Source organism: Eucalyptus grandis, chromosome 7 (genome assembly GCF_016545825.1).
Source record: "Eucalyptus grandis isolate ANBG69807.140 chromosome 7, ASM1654582v1, whole genome shotgun sequence".
Lineage (NCBI taxonomy): Eukaryota > Viridiplantae > Streptophyta > Magnoliopsida > Myrtales > Myrtaceae > Eucalyptus > Eucalyptus grandis.
The window spans coordinates 2382630-2399769 of NC_052618.1; the positions used below are offsets into that span (position 1 = coordinate 2382630).

General features: G+C 39.5%; 3 protein-coding genes across 7 annotated transcripts; 1 reads left to right on the plus strand and 2 right to left on the minus strand.

Annotated features, from left to right (window-relative positions):
• Positions 1 to 1572: 1572 nt before the first annotated feature.
• On the minus strand, positions 1573 to 4596 carry LOC120295672 (nucleolin 2-like). The gene is made up of 10 exons (XM_039317010.1): positions 4582 to 4596; positions 4392 to 4478; positions 4215 to 4310; positions 4050 to 4052; positions 3564 to 3641; positions 3067 to 3147; positions 2293 to 2357; positions 2143 to 2189; positions 1858 to 2048; positions 1573 to 1665 (listed from the first exon to the last, which is right to left on the minus strand). The coding sequence occupies exons 1-10, from the start codon at positions 4594 to 4596 to the stop codon at positions 1573 to 1575; spliced, it is 756 nt and encodes a 251-aa protein (XP_039172944.1).
• Positions 2301 to 6689, minus strand: LOC120296416 (nucleolin 2-like). 4 transcript variants are annotated; one of them, XM_039318373.1, is made up of 14 exons: positions 6462 to 6688; positions 6317 to 6362; positions 5670 to 5842; positions 5473 to 5583; positions 5209 to 5325; positions 5006 to 5101; positions 4795 to 4920; positions 4562 to 4676; positions 4392 to 4478; positions 4215 to 4310; positions 3564 to 3641; positions 3067 to 3147; positions 2837 to 2957; positions 2301 to 2357 (listed from the first exon to the last, which is right to left on the minus strand). In XM_039318373.1, the coding sequence occupies exons 1-8, from the start codon at positions 6492 to 6494 to the stop codon at positions 4599 to 4601; spliced, it is 780 nt and encodes a 259-aa protein (XP_039174307.1). In that variant the 5' UTR covers positions 6495 to 6688; the 3' UTR covers positions 2301 to 2357; positions 2837 to 2957; positions 3067 to 3147; positions 3564 to 3641; positions 4215 to 4310; positions 4392 to 4478; positions 4562 to 4598. The 4 variants fall into 4 exon arrangements, with proteins under 4 accessions (XP_039174307.1, XP_039174310.1, XP_039174308.1 ...); XM_039318376.1 differs by lacking the exon at positions 5209 to 5325 and having other exon boundaries at positions 6462 to 6689; XM_039318374.1 differs by lacking the exon at positions 4215 to 4310.
• Positions 6690 to 12883: 6194 nt separating this feature from the next.
• Positions 12884 to 16098, plus strand: LOC104454001 (glutamine synthetase cytosolic isozyme). 2 transcript variants are annotated; one of them, XM_039316481.1, is made up of 13 exons: positions 12885 to 13038; positions 13134 to 13173; positions 13296 to 13399; positions 13599 to 13647; positions 13750 to 13856; positions 14373 to 14460; positions 14585 to 14713; positions 14846 to 14920; positions 15047 to 15100; positions 15187 to 15224; positions 15324 to 15483; positions 15603 to 15663; positions 15775 to 16098. In XM_039316481.1, exons 1-13 carry the CDS (start codon positions 12965 to 12967, stop codon positions 15864 to 15866), a joined length of 1071 nt encoding a protein of 356 aa, XP_039172415.1. In that variant the 5' UTR covers positions 12885 to 12964; the 3' UTR covers positions 15867 to 16098. The 2 variants fall into 2 exon arrangements, with proteins under 2 accessions (XP_010066985.1, XP_039172415.1); XM_010068683.3 differs by lacking the exon at positions 15047 to 15100 and having other exon boundaries at positions 12884 to 13038.
• The last annotated feature ends 1042 nt before the right edge of the window (positions 16099 to 17140 follow it).

The window sequence follows — 17140 nt, forward strand, 5'->3', positions numbered from 1 at the left end:
CCATCTATTAATCTTTTTATCGCTTAGGCATTTATTTCAAAAGGCTGTGTTAAAAGCATAAGAAATAAAGTGACGGTTTCTTTATAGCTTTGTACGGGACTATGTTTTTAGACTCGAAAGCTAGTGACAACTTTAGGGGCGGATTGTATTTTGTAGATCATTTAAAAAATTACAAGTTTAATAAGCACATTAAAACGCTGAAAATATGATTCATCCACAATTGTTCTTCCGCGATAGTTAACCATAAGGTTTAAGAGGCATGAAAAATAAAATAAAAAATTTGAGGAGAATCCAATCAAAAATTATAATTCTTTTCGTCCTTTTTATATTACACGTTTATTGTACTATGAAATAGGAATAGCTCTCAATGAGCCGGCTGGGGAGGGGATACGGGACTGAGCCGCAACGCAGTTGTTCCATGTCTCATTGCTCCTCCTATAGACATCAGATTTTGTCCCCTTAATCGGCTTGTGGCTCGAGATGCTCAACTCCACAAATTGGTTGTGGCAGTTCTTCCCGCTTTCAAGAGCTCACGACATTCATTGGTGGGTGTAAAGGTGTCGGCAAGGAATATGAATTGAAAGAGTCCGGACCCACAATCGGATCTTATTCCCTTTCCGCAATCGGGGTTTCCGACCTTGGCGAAGGTAGCCTTAGGAAGCAATGCAACAGGGACGACCAACAAGATCATAAGAGCGGACAAGTTCTTCGGCGTTGCCATTATGGTCCTTTGGGGATAGGAGGGTGAGAAAATTTTCCGAGATTGTTGATCGTTTGATGATGCAGTTGATCTTGAGATGAGAACTTATATAGCTCGAGGAGTAGTGCATTAATGAAATCAATTCATCGGTTAAGATTTAGAAATTTATGTAGGGAACGTGTAGAATTATTTCTCTTGTCCACCGCCTCTTCCACCACTACTCCATCCACCACTCCTTCCACCACTCCTTCCACCTCCCCTCTGCCGCCATCAAAACCACCACCGCTATTATCTCTCGGTCTTGCCTCATCCACTGCAAGTGGATAACCACCTAGTTCAGTCCCATTAAGCTCTAAAGCCTTGTTGAAACCGTTGCTATCCGTAAAGTCAATGTAGCAAAACCTGCAAGAATTACATAAAAATCAATATTCACACATTAAACACAAGCTATTGGGTTTTTCGATTTTGATCAAACAAGAATTAAGCAACTTTATAAATTAAGGCTCTGTTTTGCTGATAGAAAGAAAGAACATACCCTTTGGGTTCACCAGAATCATAATCCTTAGGAATTGAGATTCTTGAAACCTCACCACAGGTCCCAAAATGCTCTGACAAGCTGCTTCTTAACTGACATTCAAAAGGGATAATATTTTTAGAACCCAGAATCAAACAGTTGCAAAATTCATCAGACGGGAGAACAATTTTAGTACCTGGTCCTCTCCAATGGACTTGTCAAGACCCTTCACAAAAACGGTTTGTGCCTGACCCCCCACTCCCTTCTGCGAGAAATTGCCTTTTCCTGCAAATTAAATTATCATAAGACCTAGCGGTTTACTGCTGCTGAATATTTTATTCACAACTAAATTAGAAACTCACCCGCTTTGTGGAGTATATGCTCCCCTTTCATGTGCCAAACTGATTCTCATCTGACGATCATTAAGATACTCTCCATTGTATTCAACAGCCTGCAATGGAAGTCAATTATTTGAATCTATAGAACCCAGAGTACCTAAACAACCCAGACACACTGGTACACCAATGAAATTCATCATTCATTTCTCCATCCATGAGTAGCTACAATGACTACAGGAGAACCTTCAACATCTCTATAGTATATGATAAAGTAACGATGCAACGCCAGATTCAACTAATATTACCTCCGAAGCCACAAGCAGGCTGATTTTATAAGTAATTAGGTCTATCAAATGACAGATAACCTTTTGTGCTGCTTCAGCTGTGGTAAATTCAACGTGACAAAACCCCTTGAACCTCTCATCAGCATCAAAAGCAAGGCGTACATCCTGAACTTCACCAGCAGCTTGGAAGAAATCTCTCTGCAAAATGAAATCTGTGAGTTCTTAATACATGAAAATAAAGCTCCAGAGTCCAAGAAGTGACACTTACACATCAGCTTTTTCAACTGAGTATGGCAGGTTACCAACAAAAATAGTCTTTGAGCCCGTACTTTGAGGTGTGACAGGGGTTTTGGCTGCATTGAGAATTAACATGAGTTTAGAATATCAAAAAGCTGATGATAGGGGTCGATGAACAGGAGCCAAGGACAGGACAAGAAGCAGCGTAAGGAGTCATACAGCTTTTTCTCTGACATTGGAGCTTTTGGGGCAGGAGAAGCATCTACCATTTCTGTATCAGCATCCTGTAAAAATATATTAGAAAATTTAAATTATGCTACATTCAACAAATAACAAAAGGACTATCCCTTACCCAAAAAAAAAAAAAAAAATAACAAAAGGACTATCTAACTCTCACGATGGAAAAGCATCATAACTAACCCCACCAGCACACAAAACAATTTTCTCTCTTCAGGAAAAGCTGATAAGGTATCTCTCTCTCAGCACAAGGTTGACATATCTACTAAAACAAACAAGTAATCATTCCCCTATGGATGGTCTTAGAATCCAAGCATCCCGTGATGAAATTTTAGGAGTAGACAAATGACCAAATATTACTGTTCTCAACACCCTCCTTTCCTATATACATTCATCCAGCAAACTGACCGACTATGGAGGGCGAGTAGAATGTGGTGAGAGTGGCCATTTGAAATATGCTTTCCATCGAACCCACTGACCCACAAAGAATCAATGGTCAGTAAGCATGCACGTCCCATATATTTACCTTCTTTGATGTCTTCTTAGGCTCATCATCCGAGCTGTCATCGGATTCGTCAGAGGTTTCTTCATCACTGCTGCTTTCTTTTTACTAACTTTCCCTTCGACTTGTTTGCAGAAATCTTGGGCTGACAAGAAAAGGAAGAACAAATAGCATTGAGATCCTACCTATGAGATACCGAATGGAACATCCAAGCGACACACACATGGAAGAAATGAAAAATGCTATGTGCAAACCTTTTTATTTTGTGGCTCTTCATCAGTCTCCTCTGAACTATCATCCTCCTCACTGTCGCTTTCATCAACATCCATCTTTGCCTGCAGCACCAAGCACCAACCGCTCAGCCTCAGAGGTAGCACAGTTACATCAATCAACTCTTTAGGTGACAAGACACAATCAGTTATATGATTGTTTTACTTATTCTTGTCAATTCAAAAAGCATTGACAGAGTCAACACCCATTCCGACCAGCTCATTATTAGCATCATAATAAGAGAACTCTCAGAACTTCCGTAATTGATAATTTTATGTCATAGCCAACTACCTTCCACCATGGATGGAACATGATTAATTCATTAAAACACCATTAAAAGTAACAATTTTAAACCAGTCCAGCAACCAAGAAGCACAAATGAAAGACAGAGAAGAGAGGAAAAGATAAAGCAACGCTTTAGGTCTGAAATTGTAACCCAACTAATTTTACATCACTCAACATAAAGAATAAGAAGATAAACCTGCTGGGTCTGCTTTGTTTGAGCTGCCGCACGTGGCCTCTTAGCAGAAACGTCCAAAGCGTTCTTCTTAGGTGGGCCCTGTAAAATACGAAAAAAGAAGAGGAATAAGGACAAAACGAACAGGTTCACAGAAGACATCCAATTGCACGAGACTGCTCTACAATAAGCAGAAGTTGCACAATACAAAGAAATTTGCAAGCATCTACAGAAAACAAACTAATGCAGAGTCCATAAGTGTAACCACAGGTAAACGAACACAATTGTTTTAGGTAGATTTCTATCAGGAGTCACTTATCAGCCAAATGAAAGAATTAAAAGTAAATTTGTGTGTCCAAAAGGATATTAGAAAGGTACCAAAAAATGAACATGAGAAAAAAATAGATCACAAATGATTGATTGGATACAGCAGGTACAATACAAGCCATCACAAAATCAAATCAGTAGAGCAATGCAATGCTGAACATCTACACTTATGCATGCACAAACCAACTGCAGTGACAAAAGCAATATCAGTCAGCATATACAAAATCAATAAAATATGAGACGTTACATTAGCAAAATGACATTCAAGGTCATTGCCCAAACCAAAATTTGGGAACCAACAATTAATATCAAAGGAGATTTGCAAATCATCGGATGATGATGACTCACATCATCATCATCCGAACTACTGTCTGAGTCATCTTCAGAACTGCTATCACTCGATTCCTTTTTTGATACACTCTTAGCTGGTTTTTTAACAACTTCCTGCATCAAGCGCAAAATTGAGAAAGGACAGAGAACAGAAATGCTCTCAAATACACAATATAGAAGACAAATAGAACAGACCTCTTCCTCTGATTCACTATCCGAATCATCACTTGATTCTACTTTCTTTTTAGGAACTGCAGAAGTTGGTTTCTTAGCACTTTCATCCTGTGTGCAAGAAGCTAAATGTTAAAGTGGGAGAAGAATGAAAACCAGTCTGTTCTCAAGAATAGAATCATTAGCATACATACCTCATCAGAATCAGAATCACTTTCTTCAGATTCATCGCTAGACTCGTCTTTTTGGGAGCCGGCTTAGAAGCATTGGCTGATGCCTTTTGTTTTGAGAAGTAGCTTTTGCAGCTTCCTGCAAGGTGGCCCAAATTTATTAAATAATATGATTCCAAAGCACCAAAAATTTTGTATTCTCAGCATGCAACCCAGAAGAAAATAGCTGGTTAAAATTCAACATCTAGCATGCTTACATCTTCCTCATCTGAATCGCTGCTGCTTTCCTCATCGGAACTCTCAGTAGATTCTTCCTTCTTGACTGAACCATTCTTTGCCTCTACCTTAGGCTGCTTTTCCTGGACCTTTCCTTTAGGTTTATCCTGAAAATCATAACCAAAACACATGAAAAATTGTTCTACTTTAGTTAAATTGAATATTAGAGCAATTAGTACTAGCTGTCCTCACAGTTTCCTCATCTGAAGAGCTATCAGAGTCTGATTCATCGCTTGATGATTCCTTTGAAGCAGCTTTCTTCTGCTGTGCAGGCTTGACAGCAGGTTTCTTCATTAACCAATAATCATGTTAATATTAACAAAATCTCACAGATTATGAAGAAAGAATTGACAACATTTGCCATAAACATAAATAAAATAACTATGTATACTAACTTCATCCTCATCGGATTCATCGTCCGATGACTCCGAATCATCAGAACTACTGGAATCCTTCTTGGCAAGGCTAGCAACTGTGCCATTTTTAGACATTATTTTCTTCGGAGCAGGTTCCTAAGAGCCAAAAGGAGGACTGTTACTGACGTGCAAATATTAATATCAGCCAACCAACATTGACACAGACTACACTGCCAGAGTGACTAAAAGGTATTTGCAAACAAAAAGCGGATATGGTGCAAAGAACGTAAGTGAAGGAGATACATTGTTTTCTTCCTCCGAATCTGAACATGAATCCTCTGAATCCTCTGAACTACTTGTTTCTTCGTTTTTAAGCGGCTTCTTTATTTCAATTTTCTGCTTCTTCTGAACAGCCTAAAGCAAACGAAAACAAATACTTCGAATCTCCATGGAGAGATCACAAAATACAATTGTTACACGGCACAAAAATTATTACCCACCTCCTCTTCCTCGGACTCAGACTCTGATTCCGAGCTACTACTATCCTGTTTCTTCTTTGCCACCGTTTTCGCTTCAGCTTTCTTCTTCTGAATAGCCTGCTCTATCCCTTCATTGCTCTTCTGCTTCTTTGCATTCAACTGCTTCTCAGGTGCTTCTTCCACTTCTCTTTTACCTACGCAAAAACACCAAAAGGTATTACACAATGAGGCACATAAAACCAAACTGTACATACCCAAACAGAGCTCGTGAGGGCCCAGCTTGAACATGGACAACAAAAAAACAGAGCATCAAATTTTTTCAATTTTTTTAAAATTTTCCCGTTCCTGGGGTGTCAAGATGCCGCTTTGCCAGGATATCCTATCCGTCTCTCCAGGAAAATGGATATCTCCAGAAAATATTCTCAGCTCAAACCTTTTCTTTCATCCCCACTCGAACTAATCCTTCCACTCAACTTCTTGTATTTAAAGCGATTCGTGTATCTACTCCAACCAGAGACTATCGTTCCGTAACATTATCAAAGGATCTTCACGTATAATATGCATATCTTCGGGAATGAAATAAGCTCAAAACGAGGAAAAATAAAAACCGAACCATCGCACAAAACAGTAGAGCATAAACCTGCCTAACCCATTTTCACACGGCTTACCTTTCTTGCCGGACTTCGTCGCCGGAACAGCAGCAGGAGCTGCAACCTACGAAGAGACGGACAAAACAACGACGATTCAGCCGATACGAACGCCGAAACGAACTCGTATTAAATCAACAGAACGAGAGAGAGAGAGAGAGTATACCGCGGCAGCTGATTTCTTGCTGGACTTGCCCATCGGAGGAGGAAGAGGAATAGAGAGAGAGAGAGAGGGACGGAGGCCGGAAGAGCGGCGGAGGCCGACGGCGAGAGGTGTCGGCTAAAACCCTAGTCGCGGTGGAGGAGGTGGAGGAGGAGGAGGAGGAGATATTTTTGTGCTAGGGTTTTTGGGAATCTCGGCTTGGTGGCTTCTCGGTTAAATAGATTTTCGACTCGCGAGAGAGAGCTGCTTAGGGTTTATGGACGCCAGTGGTGTAAAGTCGTCGAAGCTTTGCGCGCGCCGTATTGACAGGTGTGTGGTCCGCCCGGCGATCTCATCTCCACCGTCCCTTTTGGGCCTCTGAAAATTGATTCTCGTGGCCCAAGCCCATTCTTGGGGCCCATCCTTCATTGGATTAGTTTTTTACCCGGGATTTGAAAAAACCCAAAATTGGAGCTCCGAGTTTAACCCGACCAAATTCACTCCTACAAACTTAAGGATGCATTTGACAGTTGGAATAAAATTCAAAATATAATAAAATTTGTCCTATATGTGGTGCCTGCTTAAGACATGACATGACCAGATAAAATTATCCCATAGGGAGGTAGGATAAAGGTAAATAGAATTTATGATATCCATCATAAAAATTATTTTTCGAATGACGATCTTCTTAAATTAACAAAATAATTTTTGAATTCTAATATAATAACAAAACATAACAATTTAGTTACTTTAATTTAACCTTATTCTTATTTATATATTCGATTTAATATATAAAAATTAATTTATATTTATATATATTACATATTTTAGGTATATTAATATAGTTTACTATTTGATCAAATTTTATTAGACAATGATGGAAGGGGAAGAAATAGATGAGAAAGGGATTGATTTAAAAAGAGAGGAAATTAAAATGAAAAAGCAAATAAAAATAAAGTATGCAAGAGTATCACGAGAGATTTTTACCATATCTGTTTGTAAAAATTTTGTTTCATTTAATGTTATTTATACTAAATAATATACATAATATGATGTGAATATATCCGACTTTATTACTGTAATCGCCAAACAATTAATAGGGTACAACAAAATCTTTAGATTTTATATCCTATTATATCCATTCATAATCTGGTTAGAAATCTAGATGACTAAATACAATCCAAGAGTCATGTGAGAAAATTGATAAAAAAATAAAATTAACGAGCAAATAAAAATTGAAGATTCAATCTAGTTTAGGAAACCGGATTTAGATTTTGTGAAAGAAAGGTATGAGAGACTTTAGTAGGCAATTTTTTAATTGTCTATGTAACCTTCGAAACATCATTTCTTCCTGATCTGCGGATAGATGATGAAAAATCATCCTAGTGGTAAGTACAATCAAGTGTATTACTCCCCCGCCGTGACTAATACTGCCAAATTAAGATTCCTGCTTTTTCCCCATTGGTTTTATGCTCATTTTATTAAAATAGCATGGCTCGTCGAAGGGGCTTGTGCAATAATCTGATGTCGTGAATCAATTTAGTATATTCAGCAATAACTAGTGTCGAATTAAGTTCGCTCCACCATGAAGAGATTAATTTTATACACTTTTGAATTTTCTATAAATAAGTGAAAATGCACGAAAAGAATCAATAACAAGTAAAGAGTAAGAAAAACTACATGCATAAGACACCAGGAATGACGAAAAATAATAAATATAAAGAAAAATTCAACAAAGAGAAAGTAATTACAAACTGGCGGGAATGAAAAACAAAAATTTCCCTAGGTAGAGGATATAAAAGAATAGAGATAATAAAGTCTTTCCAAATATTTTGACTTTTCGGAAAATCACTCGCATGTGCAAATTATCTTGTTTTTGTAAATCAAGTAAAAACCACGCACAAAATGGCTGGCACTAGACGTGATCTGGAATGGGCCTGACTATGCATGTAACGTAATAATACATTTGGTTCATAGAAAATTTAGAATTCAAAATACAATTTCCAAAAATGATTAGTTATATCACCTAGAAAAATTAGTGAATTAAAAATATTTTCAGTATTGATAACAATTTATACTTAATTATTTTTGTAGGTGATAAAAGTAGATTTTATTTATTCATTTTCTTAAGCGTCAAATCATTATTTTTTCAATAATAATTTTAAAAAAATTGAGTTTTTTGTGAAATAAAGGTATTTGATCATTGAAAGTTCAAGCAAGCCTCCCTAGGTGGCTAGGTTGTTTTGCCAGGCTTGCCTAGTTTGTGCCTAGGGCCTTGTTGGCTCAAGCAAGCCACTAGGAGATTTAAGGGTGTGTTTTGTAACATTTTTATTTTGGAAAACAATTTCTTTTTAGAAATAGTGTTTTTTTTATTCACTGAACAATTTTTCAGTAAAAGATTGCGTTTAGTAACTACACAAAATTTCAATTATTGGAATAGAAAATGAATAGGAATGCGTTTGATATGATTCACAATTTTTTTACGTTTCTTTTAACTTTTTAATAATTTTTGTAGATTTCTTTTTCATCTTTTTTTCTTCTTGCTCGCGGGCGGTGGTAGCGGTGGTGACGGCTTATTGGGGGCAACGGACGGTGGGGGCGAGGGCTGACGAGAAATAAGGGGAAAGAAAAAAAAAAAAACTTACCTTTAGACGTCATTTTCAAAACAAAAAGTTTATTTTTTTTACTTTTTATTTCTATTATAAATATATTTTTTTGGCTACTTTTCTATTATGACGAATAGAAAAATTAGTTGATGTTATGAAATAGATTTCTATTATTTTTTTATTCCGAATAACAAAAGAAGGAAAAAACAAATAAATTGAAACATTATGGCACATTTTGTAACAATTCTATTCTTATAAACAATTTTTTATCATATATGGTTTTTTCTAATAATATTATCAAGAACAATTTATGAGCAAAATAACGCGTTTTGTAATTGTCCAAATTTTGTATTCTCATGATAAAATACATTTAGCGGGATTTTAATCTTTTTTCATTTGTTTTCATTTTTCAATACTTTGTTATTATCTTTTCTTTTTCTTCTTCTTCCTCCTTCTCTATAGTTGGTTGTCGGCCATTACCGTGGCTAGCAATCGTCGGACGAGGTCCCGGCGAGCTCATCAAAGTGTTGTCATGGCTGTGTGAGGCTCGGGCCAATGAGCCTCACTATGACTCAATGTTGGGGGGCGCGACGCTCGACGAGGTCGCCAGCCATGGACGAGGCCGATAACCGGCCAAAAGGAATAAGAAGAAAAGGAAAGAGAATAAGAGAAAAGTTGGAAGTGATCATAGAAATTATTTTCAAGCACGAGAAGTAACTTTTTTACTTATTAATTCTGTCTAAATCTATTATTGGGAATAAAAGAATTGATTTTGTTCTTAAAAACAAACAAATTTAACAAACAAATTTATAATTTTTTTCCCGAAAATAAAAGAACATGATTATTTGTTCCCTGGAGTGGTATCAAACAGACTATTAACAAATAGAGCCTAATGGGCCTTTGGATCCACAAGAGCAGCCGTGCTCAAAATGGTTATGAATTCGAGGGACGTGGGTTTGCTGTTTTCGGTAAGGTACTCATTTGCCATGTCCATCCCACCGCTGTCGCCATTCTTTTCCATTCGGGCTGCTATCGTCGACCCCATTGTGCAGTCAGCACCACTGCGCATCATCGGCACAACCTTTCTTGGGTTTCTCTCTATGCTCGTCCTCGATCAAGTTCTTAGCATGCTCGACACTCCTCAATGCTAGTCGAGATCTTGACGAATTTGACGGCCATGGGCCGGCCAAGCCTCCACATCCAGAGGCTTGGCAAGTTATCTTGCTGAAATTTGGCTCGTCTATTGTCAAGGCTGCAGGGGCGGTGATTTGGTGGAGAAACGCCGCCTTTGTGTGTTGAAATATAATATGTGAAAACGATAGATTATGAATTTACGTCAACGTTAAATCACCATGTAAATAAACGATAAATAATAAGCGCAACAGAAATTTACGCGGTTCAATCTAAGATCGGTATTGACGTCAACAAAAAGAGCTAAGAGCAAAATAAATAACAAAGTTTACAATCGCACACGCGGTCGAAATGTTTCCCGCATTTGATTTAAACCAAAATAAAAAATATTTATAAATAAATAACTTATTTGAATGTAAACTTACGACACAAAATCGTGACATGTTTAAGCTCAAACAAATCATTTTACGTATGCCAAAATCAAAAACTCTAGCATTCGTCTTTGGTCCGCAATCCGTGTACATACAGATTCGCGTTTTTGTTTAAGGCTTCGTGCGGCGTGACTCTTCTCCTGGAATCGCGGTTTTGCCTCTCTTTTTTCGTCGTCGTGCGGTGCTAGGTTTTCACGGCTCCACGCAAAAGAAAGAACACGTATTCTATTTTTACATGTGTGCCCAGAGTCAGACTCTAGGCTCCATCGTCTGTTTCTTTCTTCAAAGGGGATTCGAACGCTGCAGCAGGCAAGGTGAAGAAACCCATCAAAAACAAATATATATATATATATATATATATATGCCCTTTTTTGTCTTGTAACAGTAGGTCATCCCTATTTTTCTTTGCTTTATTTTGTACGTTCAAAACAAAGTCCAATAAGAGAAAAAACTTATTCATCCGATTTGTAATTCACTTGAAAAAATATTCCTCAACAAATTTGATTTAATAAATCATTATTTGAGTTCAAATTCGAGACATTAATTTAATACTGTGGATGCCGGCGGTACGATCACGAGAGCCGTGAAAATGAAAACTCAAAGAAAGGAAAATGGTGAAGGCACTTTCCCGAGATCCTTGAGAAAGACGTCCAGTGGATGGCTTTATTTATGGCTTTGAGTTAAACATTATGCAACTGACGTATGAAAAAGTATCATATTCACGAGGTGGGACTTGCCTAACTCAATCCATTCCATCAATTGAGCTTAATCTCAAGCAACTAGCTGGAGGAGTGTTTGAACGGATCTTCATAGACTCTTCGTGTGAACCCTTCTTACGGCGGCGGAGGAAAATGAGGCCACAACAAGTCCAGGCAGGCCTATATTTCTTGATTTCAATGGGACTCTTTATGAGGTCATTATAAGGTGGTGGCCGAGGAAGGGGGTTGATTAGAAGGACGACGAAGGTGATTGCCCCCATCGCCTAGTGGTCGGCCACCTTGGCCAACATCGCCGATGATGGAGGGGCACTGTAGCGCAGTTCCCTCCTCTCCAATATGATTTTTTTTTTTTTTTGTCACCCCATACTATTCCTACTCTACACTCACTCTAGACTTTGTCTCTACTTCAGTGCGCGTGGGAGTCGAAACCCACTCCCCGAAACTTACGCATACCCACCCCATCCCCGAGAATGGGGATTTGAACCCTCACCTCTCTCTTCCATGGAAGGGTGGCCACTGCGCGAATCCTGATGATTTCTCCAATATGATTGCACGGCTCCCCATTTATTTTCTTATAAATATATATATATATATATATATATATATATATTTCTTCAACTAGTAATTTTTACAATTTTTAAGGTAAAAGAATTAATAACTTTTAAGCTTAAACGGGTTGTGAATGGATTTTTCTTTAGATCTATTAAGACCACATTTAATTGGGCTTTCATATTATTTTGAGCCCTTTTTTGAAATGTTTAAACAACCCATTTCTAATGGAGAAATTTTGACTATCTGATAGGCGCTGGACATAAATAATTTTTTTAAATTTTTTATTGATTTTCCTCATTCTATCTTCTATTTTGGCCAGTCACTGCCAGCTAGAGGTGAGGGCTGACAGCGTCCATGATGAGGCTTGACCTAAGCCAGCCATGGTGAGGCTTGCCCCCATTGGCTATTGGCAAGGTCGTGCCATGGCTAGCTGAGGCCAAGCCTCATAACCAAGAGGAGGAAGGAGGAAGAAGGGGGTAGAAAAGGAAAAAATTAATTAAAAATGATCGATGTCCACGTCAACACCCATTAGATAGTTAGCAACACGTTAATAGTAGACAACCAAAACGGGGTCGATTAACTAAATCGACACGCTTGCAAACGGTGTAGGATTGAATTGACTAAAAAATTAAGTTCACGATTGAGTTGACATAATTACAATAGAGTTATGACTTTTTGGTAATTTCCTTACTCCTAACTCGGTCCATTAAATTTAAGACAAAATTGAGTCCTGAATTAATTTCATCAATTCCACTGGTAATGACAAAACTTTGAATTTCATGTTTTATACTATCGGATCCTATTTATTTGGCCAGTAATCAAGACTATCCGCTCTCTCCATGGAACTTACACCAACTCTGCCATAAAACTTCCAATAGTATATACCCGAGATACTCCCCTTTTAATTGTGGGGTGACTAGCTGACAAAATCTCCTCCGGTCGCCTCCTATTTAAACTCAATAAATAAAAGAATCCCCAGGCCAACAAGCCAAACGGACGGCAAACGCTTCCTCCCCCTCCCCCTCTCTCTGTTTTCTCCGTCAACGACGCCCTTCTCAACCGGTACCAACCCCCCCTCGGGATCCGCCATGTCTGCTCTCAACGACCTCCTCAACCTCGACCTCTTTGACTACACCGACAAGATCATCGCCGAGTACATATGGTCGGTCCCCTCTCGATCATTCCCCACCCTTTCTCTGTCTCCTCTGTGTAAAATTCATCCGCGCGATGATGCGTCGTCGTCTCTTCTCTGTGCAGGATCGGCGGCTCGGGCATCGACATGCGGAGCAAGGCCAGGGCAAGTCTTCTTCTTCCCCTCCTCCTCGTCGACGACTCGCCCCGACGTCCCTCTGTTTTTTCCGTCTCCACGGTCGATCCCTTCTCATCGGTCGGCCAACGTCGTTTTTGTGTTTTTTGCAGACGCTGAGGGGGCCGGTGACCGACCCGGCCAAGCTGCCGAAGTGGAACTACGACGGCTCCAGCACGGACCAGGCCCCCGGCCACGACAGCGAGGTCATCCTGTAGTACGTATCTCGTTCCAACTCTGCGGGTCCTAAGAAGAAATACTTCTCCTTTGAATTTTCGGCGAAATTGGCGGAGTTGACCGTCGACTCTGATCCCCCGAAATCCTCGGAAACTCCGAGGAGATTCGAGATTCCGTCGCATCTCGGGGAATCTTTTAAATGACTTGTCTTTTTTTCTTCTTTTTTTCCTTTTGGACAGCCCGCAGGCGGTATTCAGGGATCCCTTCAGAAGAGGAAGCAATATCTTGGTAATTAAATTTCTTTTCTCCTCTTAGGAAGGGATAATTATTTTATTATTTTATTTCCAGATATAACTAGATGGTAATAATGTCATTAATCGATTATCCTAGGTCATGTGCGATGCCTACACGCCGGCCGGCGAGCCGATCCCGACCAACAAGAGGTTCAATGCCGCCAAGGTCTTTAGTGACCCACACGTGGTCGCGGAAGAGCCCTGGTAAATTCAGTTCTTTTATTTAGAAAAGCATGATTAAGGCTGTTTTATCTCATATTTTATCTACATTATTCGGTCCACCTTCCGTTTGATGACCTAATAATTGCCGAGGTCACACTCCATGAATGGCTCCGTATTACAAAATACAAATGTAAACGACGTGAATGAGTGGATAAAGTTGCAAGTGCGGGTTTGGCTTGTGAAAGTTACAGGGTAGTTTTATTTTATTCCTTGGTACATTGTCATTGTCATTGGACCCGTTCAAATTAATAATGTATTCGACCTATAATAAATCAAGAGAAAGAAAAATGAAATTGGGGTAGGTAGAACCGTGCCTTTGTAGGGTAGATAGCTCAATTATCTACTTTGGTGACTGGTTTATATATATCTAGATACCTTTAAATACCTACGTTTATAAAGCATGTGTCAGACATTGGTACGATGAAAAAGAATAGAGCAAAACGTTCAGCACAAAAGTATGTTTGCTAGAGATTGACAATTTGGGGGTGTTGTGGCCAGGTATGGCATCGAGCAGGAGTACACTCTCCTTCAGAAGGACGTCCAGTGGCCTATCGGGTGGCCGGTGGGCGGTTTCCCCGGCCCTCAGGTAACCGTCGACGCCTTAAACTGATCTAAAATTTTGGCGAGATCTGGGTCTTAATTGACTCGACCAAGCCTTTGCACATAAGCCATTCATCGAGGTGAGCGTATTGAGTTCATGACCTTTGTAGGGACCGTACTACTGCGGAGTAGGGGCAGACAAGGCGTTTGGCCGGGACATTGTGGATGCTCACTACAAGGCCTGCTTGTATGCCGGGATCAACATCAGTGGGATCAACGGCGAGGTCATGCCGGGCCAGGTATGCCTCCAGTTTCTCGATTCAACGACACGTCCTCAAACTTGACTAATTATTCGTGTACTTGCACACTTAGATCAGCTTTTAGTTTCGTACTTATTTCTGATTTGGGTCATGCTCGTATCACATGAACAGTGGGAGTTCCAAGTCGGCCCTGCGGTTGGAATTTCTGCTGCAGACCAAGTATGGGTCGCTCGCTACATTCTTGAGGTTAGATTGAACACTACTTAATCAAATATTTCTCTTCTAATTTGTGTGTTGCGTGCATGTTTTTCCCAATTATAATCGTTTGCTAGTCGTTGCTGATGTTGTCTATTACTTGGGTCGATCCAACAGAGGATCACAGAAATTGCTGGGGTGGTCCTTACTTTCGACCCGAAACCAATCAAGGTCTGTTCGAAAATCGATCGACTTGGCTTTGCCTTCTGTCTTCCAAAATCACGTTGTCTTGCCCTAATCTTTGGTATGGTACGCAGGGTGACTGGAACGGTGCTGGAGCTCACACTAACTACAGGTGATTTTCTAGTTCCTCAAGACGCTCATATAACATTGAAACTAGAAGAAGAGTGAGTGTTCGGTTGCTTATAGCACCGTGTCTGATTCTTCTGTTCAGCACCAAGTCCATGAGGGAGCACGGCGGCCTCAACGTGATCAAGAAGGCGATCGAGAAGCTGGGACTGCGCCACAAGCACCACATTGCCGCCTACGGAGAGGGCAACGAGAGGAGGCTGACGGGCCGTCACGAGACCGCGGACATCAACACATTCTCCTGGGTACGTTAGGGCCTATCGGCGAAGGAATAACCGCATTCTTTCCTTTTCCCTGTCGCTTCTATATCTATGAACAGAAAGTAAACTGAGTACTTCCTTTAATCTGCTTGGATGATGCTCAGGGCGTCGCGAACCGAGGGGCATCCATTCGCGTGGGCCGCGATACCGAGAAGGACGGCAAAGGTGATCGGTCTTCGTGATCTCTCGAACCTTTTGATATTTTAGACAAGATCGATACGCCCTTTTGCTCTGAGCTCTTTGCTTATTTACATCTCCTCTTTTGCATACGCGCAGGCTATTTTGAAGACAGGAGGCCTGCATCGAACATGGACCCGTACGTCGTAACCTCCATGATCGCCGAGACCACCATTCTCTTGAAACCCTAGACTTTCAGAACCAGCATCGGAAGGAAACATATTTTCTTGATTATGTCGTCATAAATGAAGGAATGGACCGTCTCTTGCTTTGTGTCTTTGTTTTATGTTGAAGTCATGTCTGTTTCTATGGCGTCGATTCGTGAGAATTCGATGTCTTCGTAGTAGTTTGCTATTTACTAGTTGGTTGAAAACAACTTTATTGACTATATATACCCGATGATGCGTCCGGTGTTCATTTCTATTTGAGTGTGCTTCTGTGAGAAGGTTATTAATATGCTTGGTATATAATATAAAAAAACGTTATTCGAGAAAAATTTCTACAATTTTAGAATGCGATGGCATAAAAAGTTAGTAATATTCTTCTTTCATTCTCTTAAATGATATATGGAACAGTACATCAAGAAAACTATATAATGCGGAATGTGTCTCGTTAGTCACTTACTCGCCCGAATTGAAAAGGGAAATTGGAAGGTAATTTACAAATGCTAAGGATAGAAAAGCGCATCAAGTGAAATTTTTAGCATTTCAAAGAGTTCAATCAAACTGACAAAAGAACAACTGTTGAATATCCATGTTAATATATCAAATATATATGGAAATTGAATAAGGAAATGTCTTCGAATTAACAATAAAAACCGAACCGTGTCATTTAAATCCTCAAGTGAAAAATTACATACAATATGTATACGGCATACAAAAATCCCACATATCACACTCTAAGAAAATTTATTCATTATGCTTTCAAATGGTTTAGAGTTCTAAATGCATTATTATATATATCTATACATTTGTAGACTTATATAAAATTGAAAAATAAGTAAATTAGAGTGGTATTGTAAAAGGAAAGATATTTGTTTAATGCAAGTTAACCTTCAATTGACAATTACCTTGCATAGCAGATAGCTAGTTTTTTGTGTAGTCCACCTCATGGGAGAATTCGGTGAATTTCAATGGCATGCTTTTTCACATTGACTTGCTCTGAAAGCTTTTGACAATATATGGATAATGAATCTAAGACCGCGATCAACAGAACAGATTCCCACCAAAGTTAACACCTTGCCGATTAGATTTGATAGGAGAGAGAAAGAATAAAATCAATATTTGATTTTGCGTTAAGTAAATAATTAGCGTTTTCTGCAGAGAGGGTGCCGGTTCAAGCAAATATCCAACCCCTGGGGGACCGTAGAAGGGCCGAAACCGTAAAACCACGGGAAAAGCAAATCGAAAATGGGCCGAAGTTGTTGGGCCAAGACGGGCGAACCGGCCCAATTACACCACCCGCT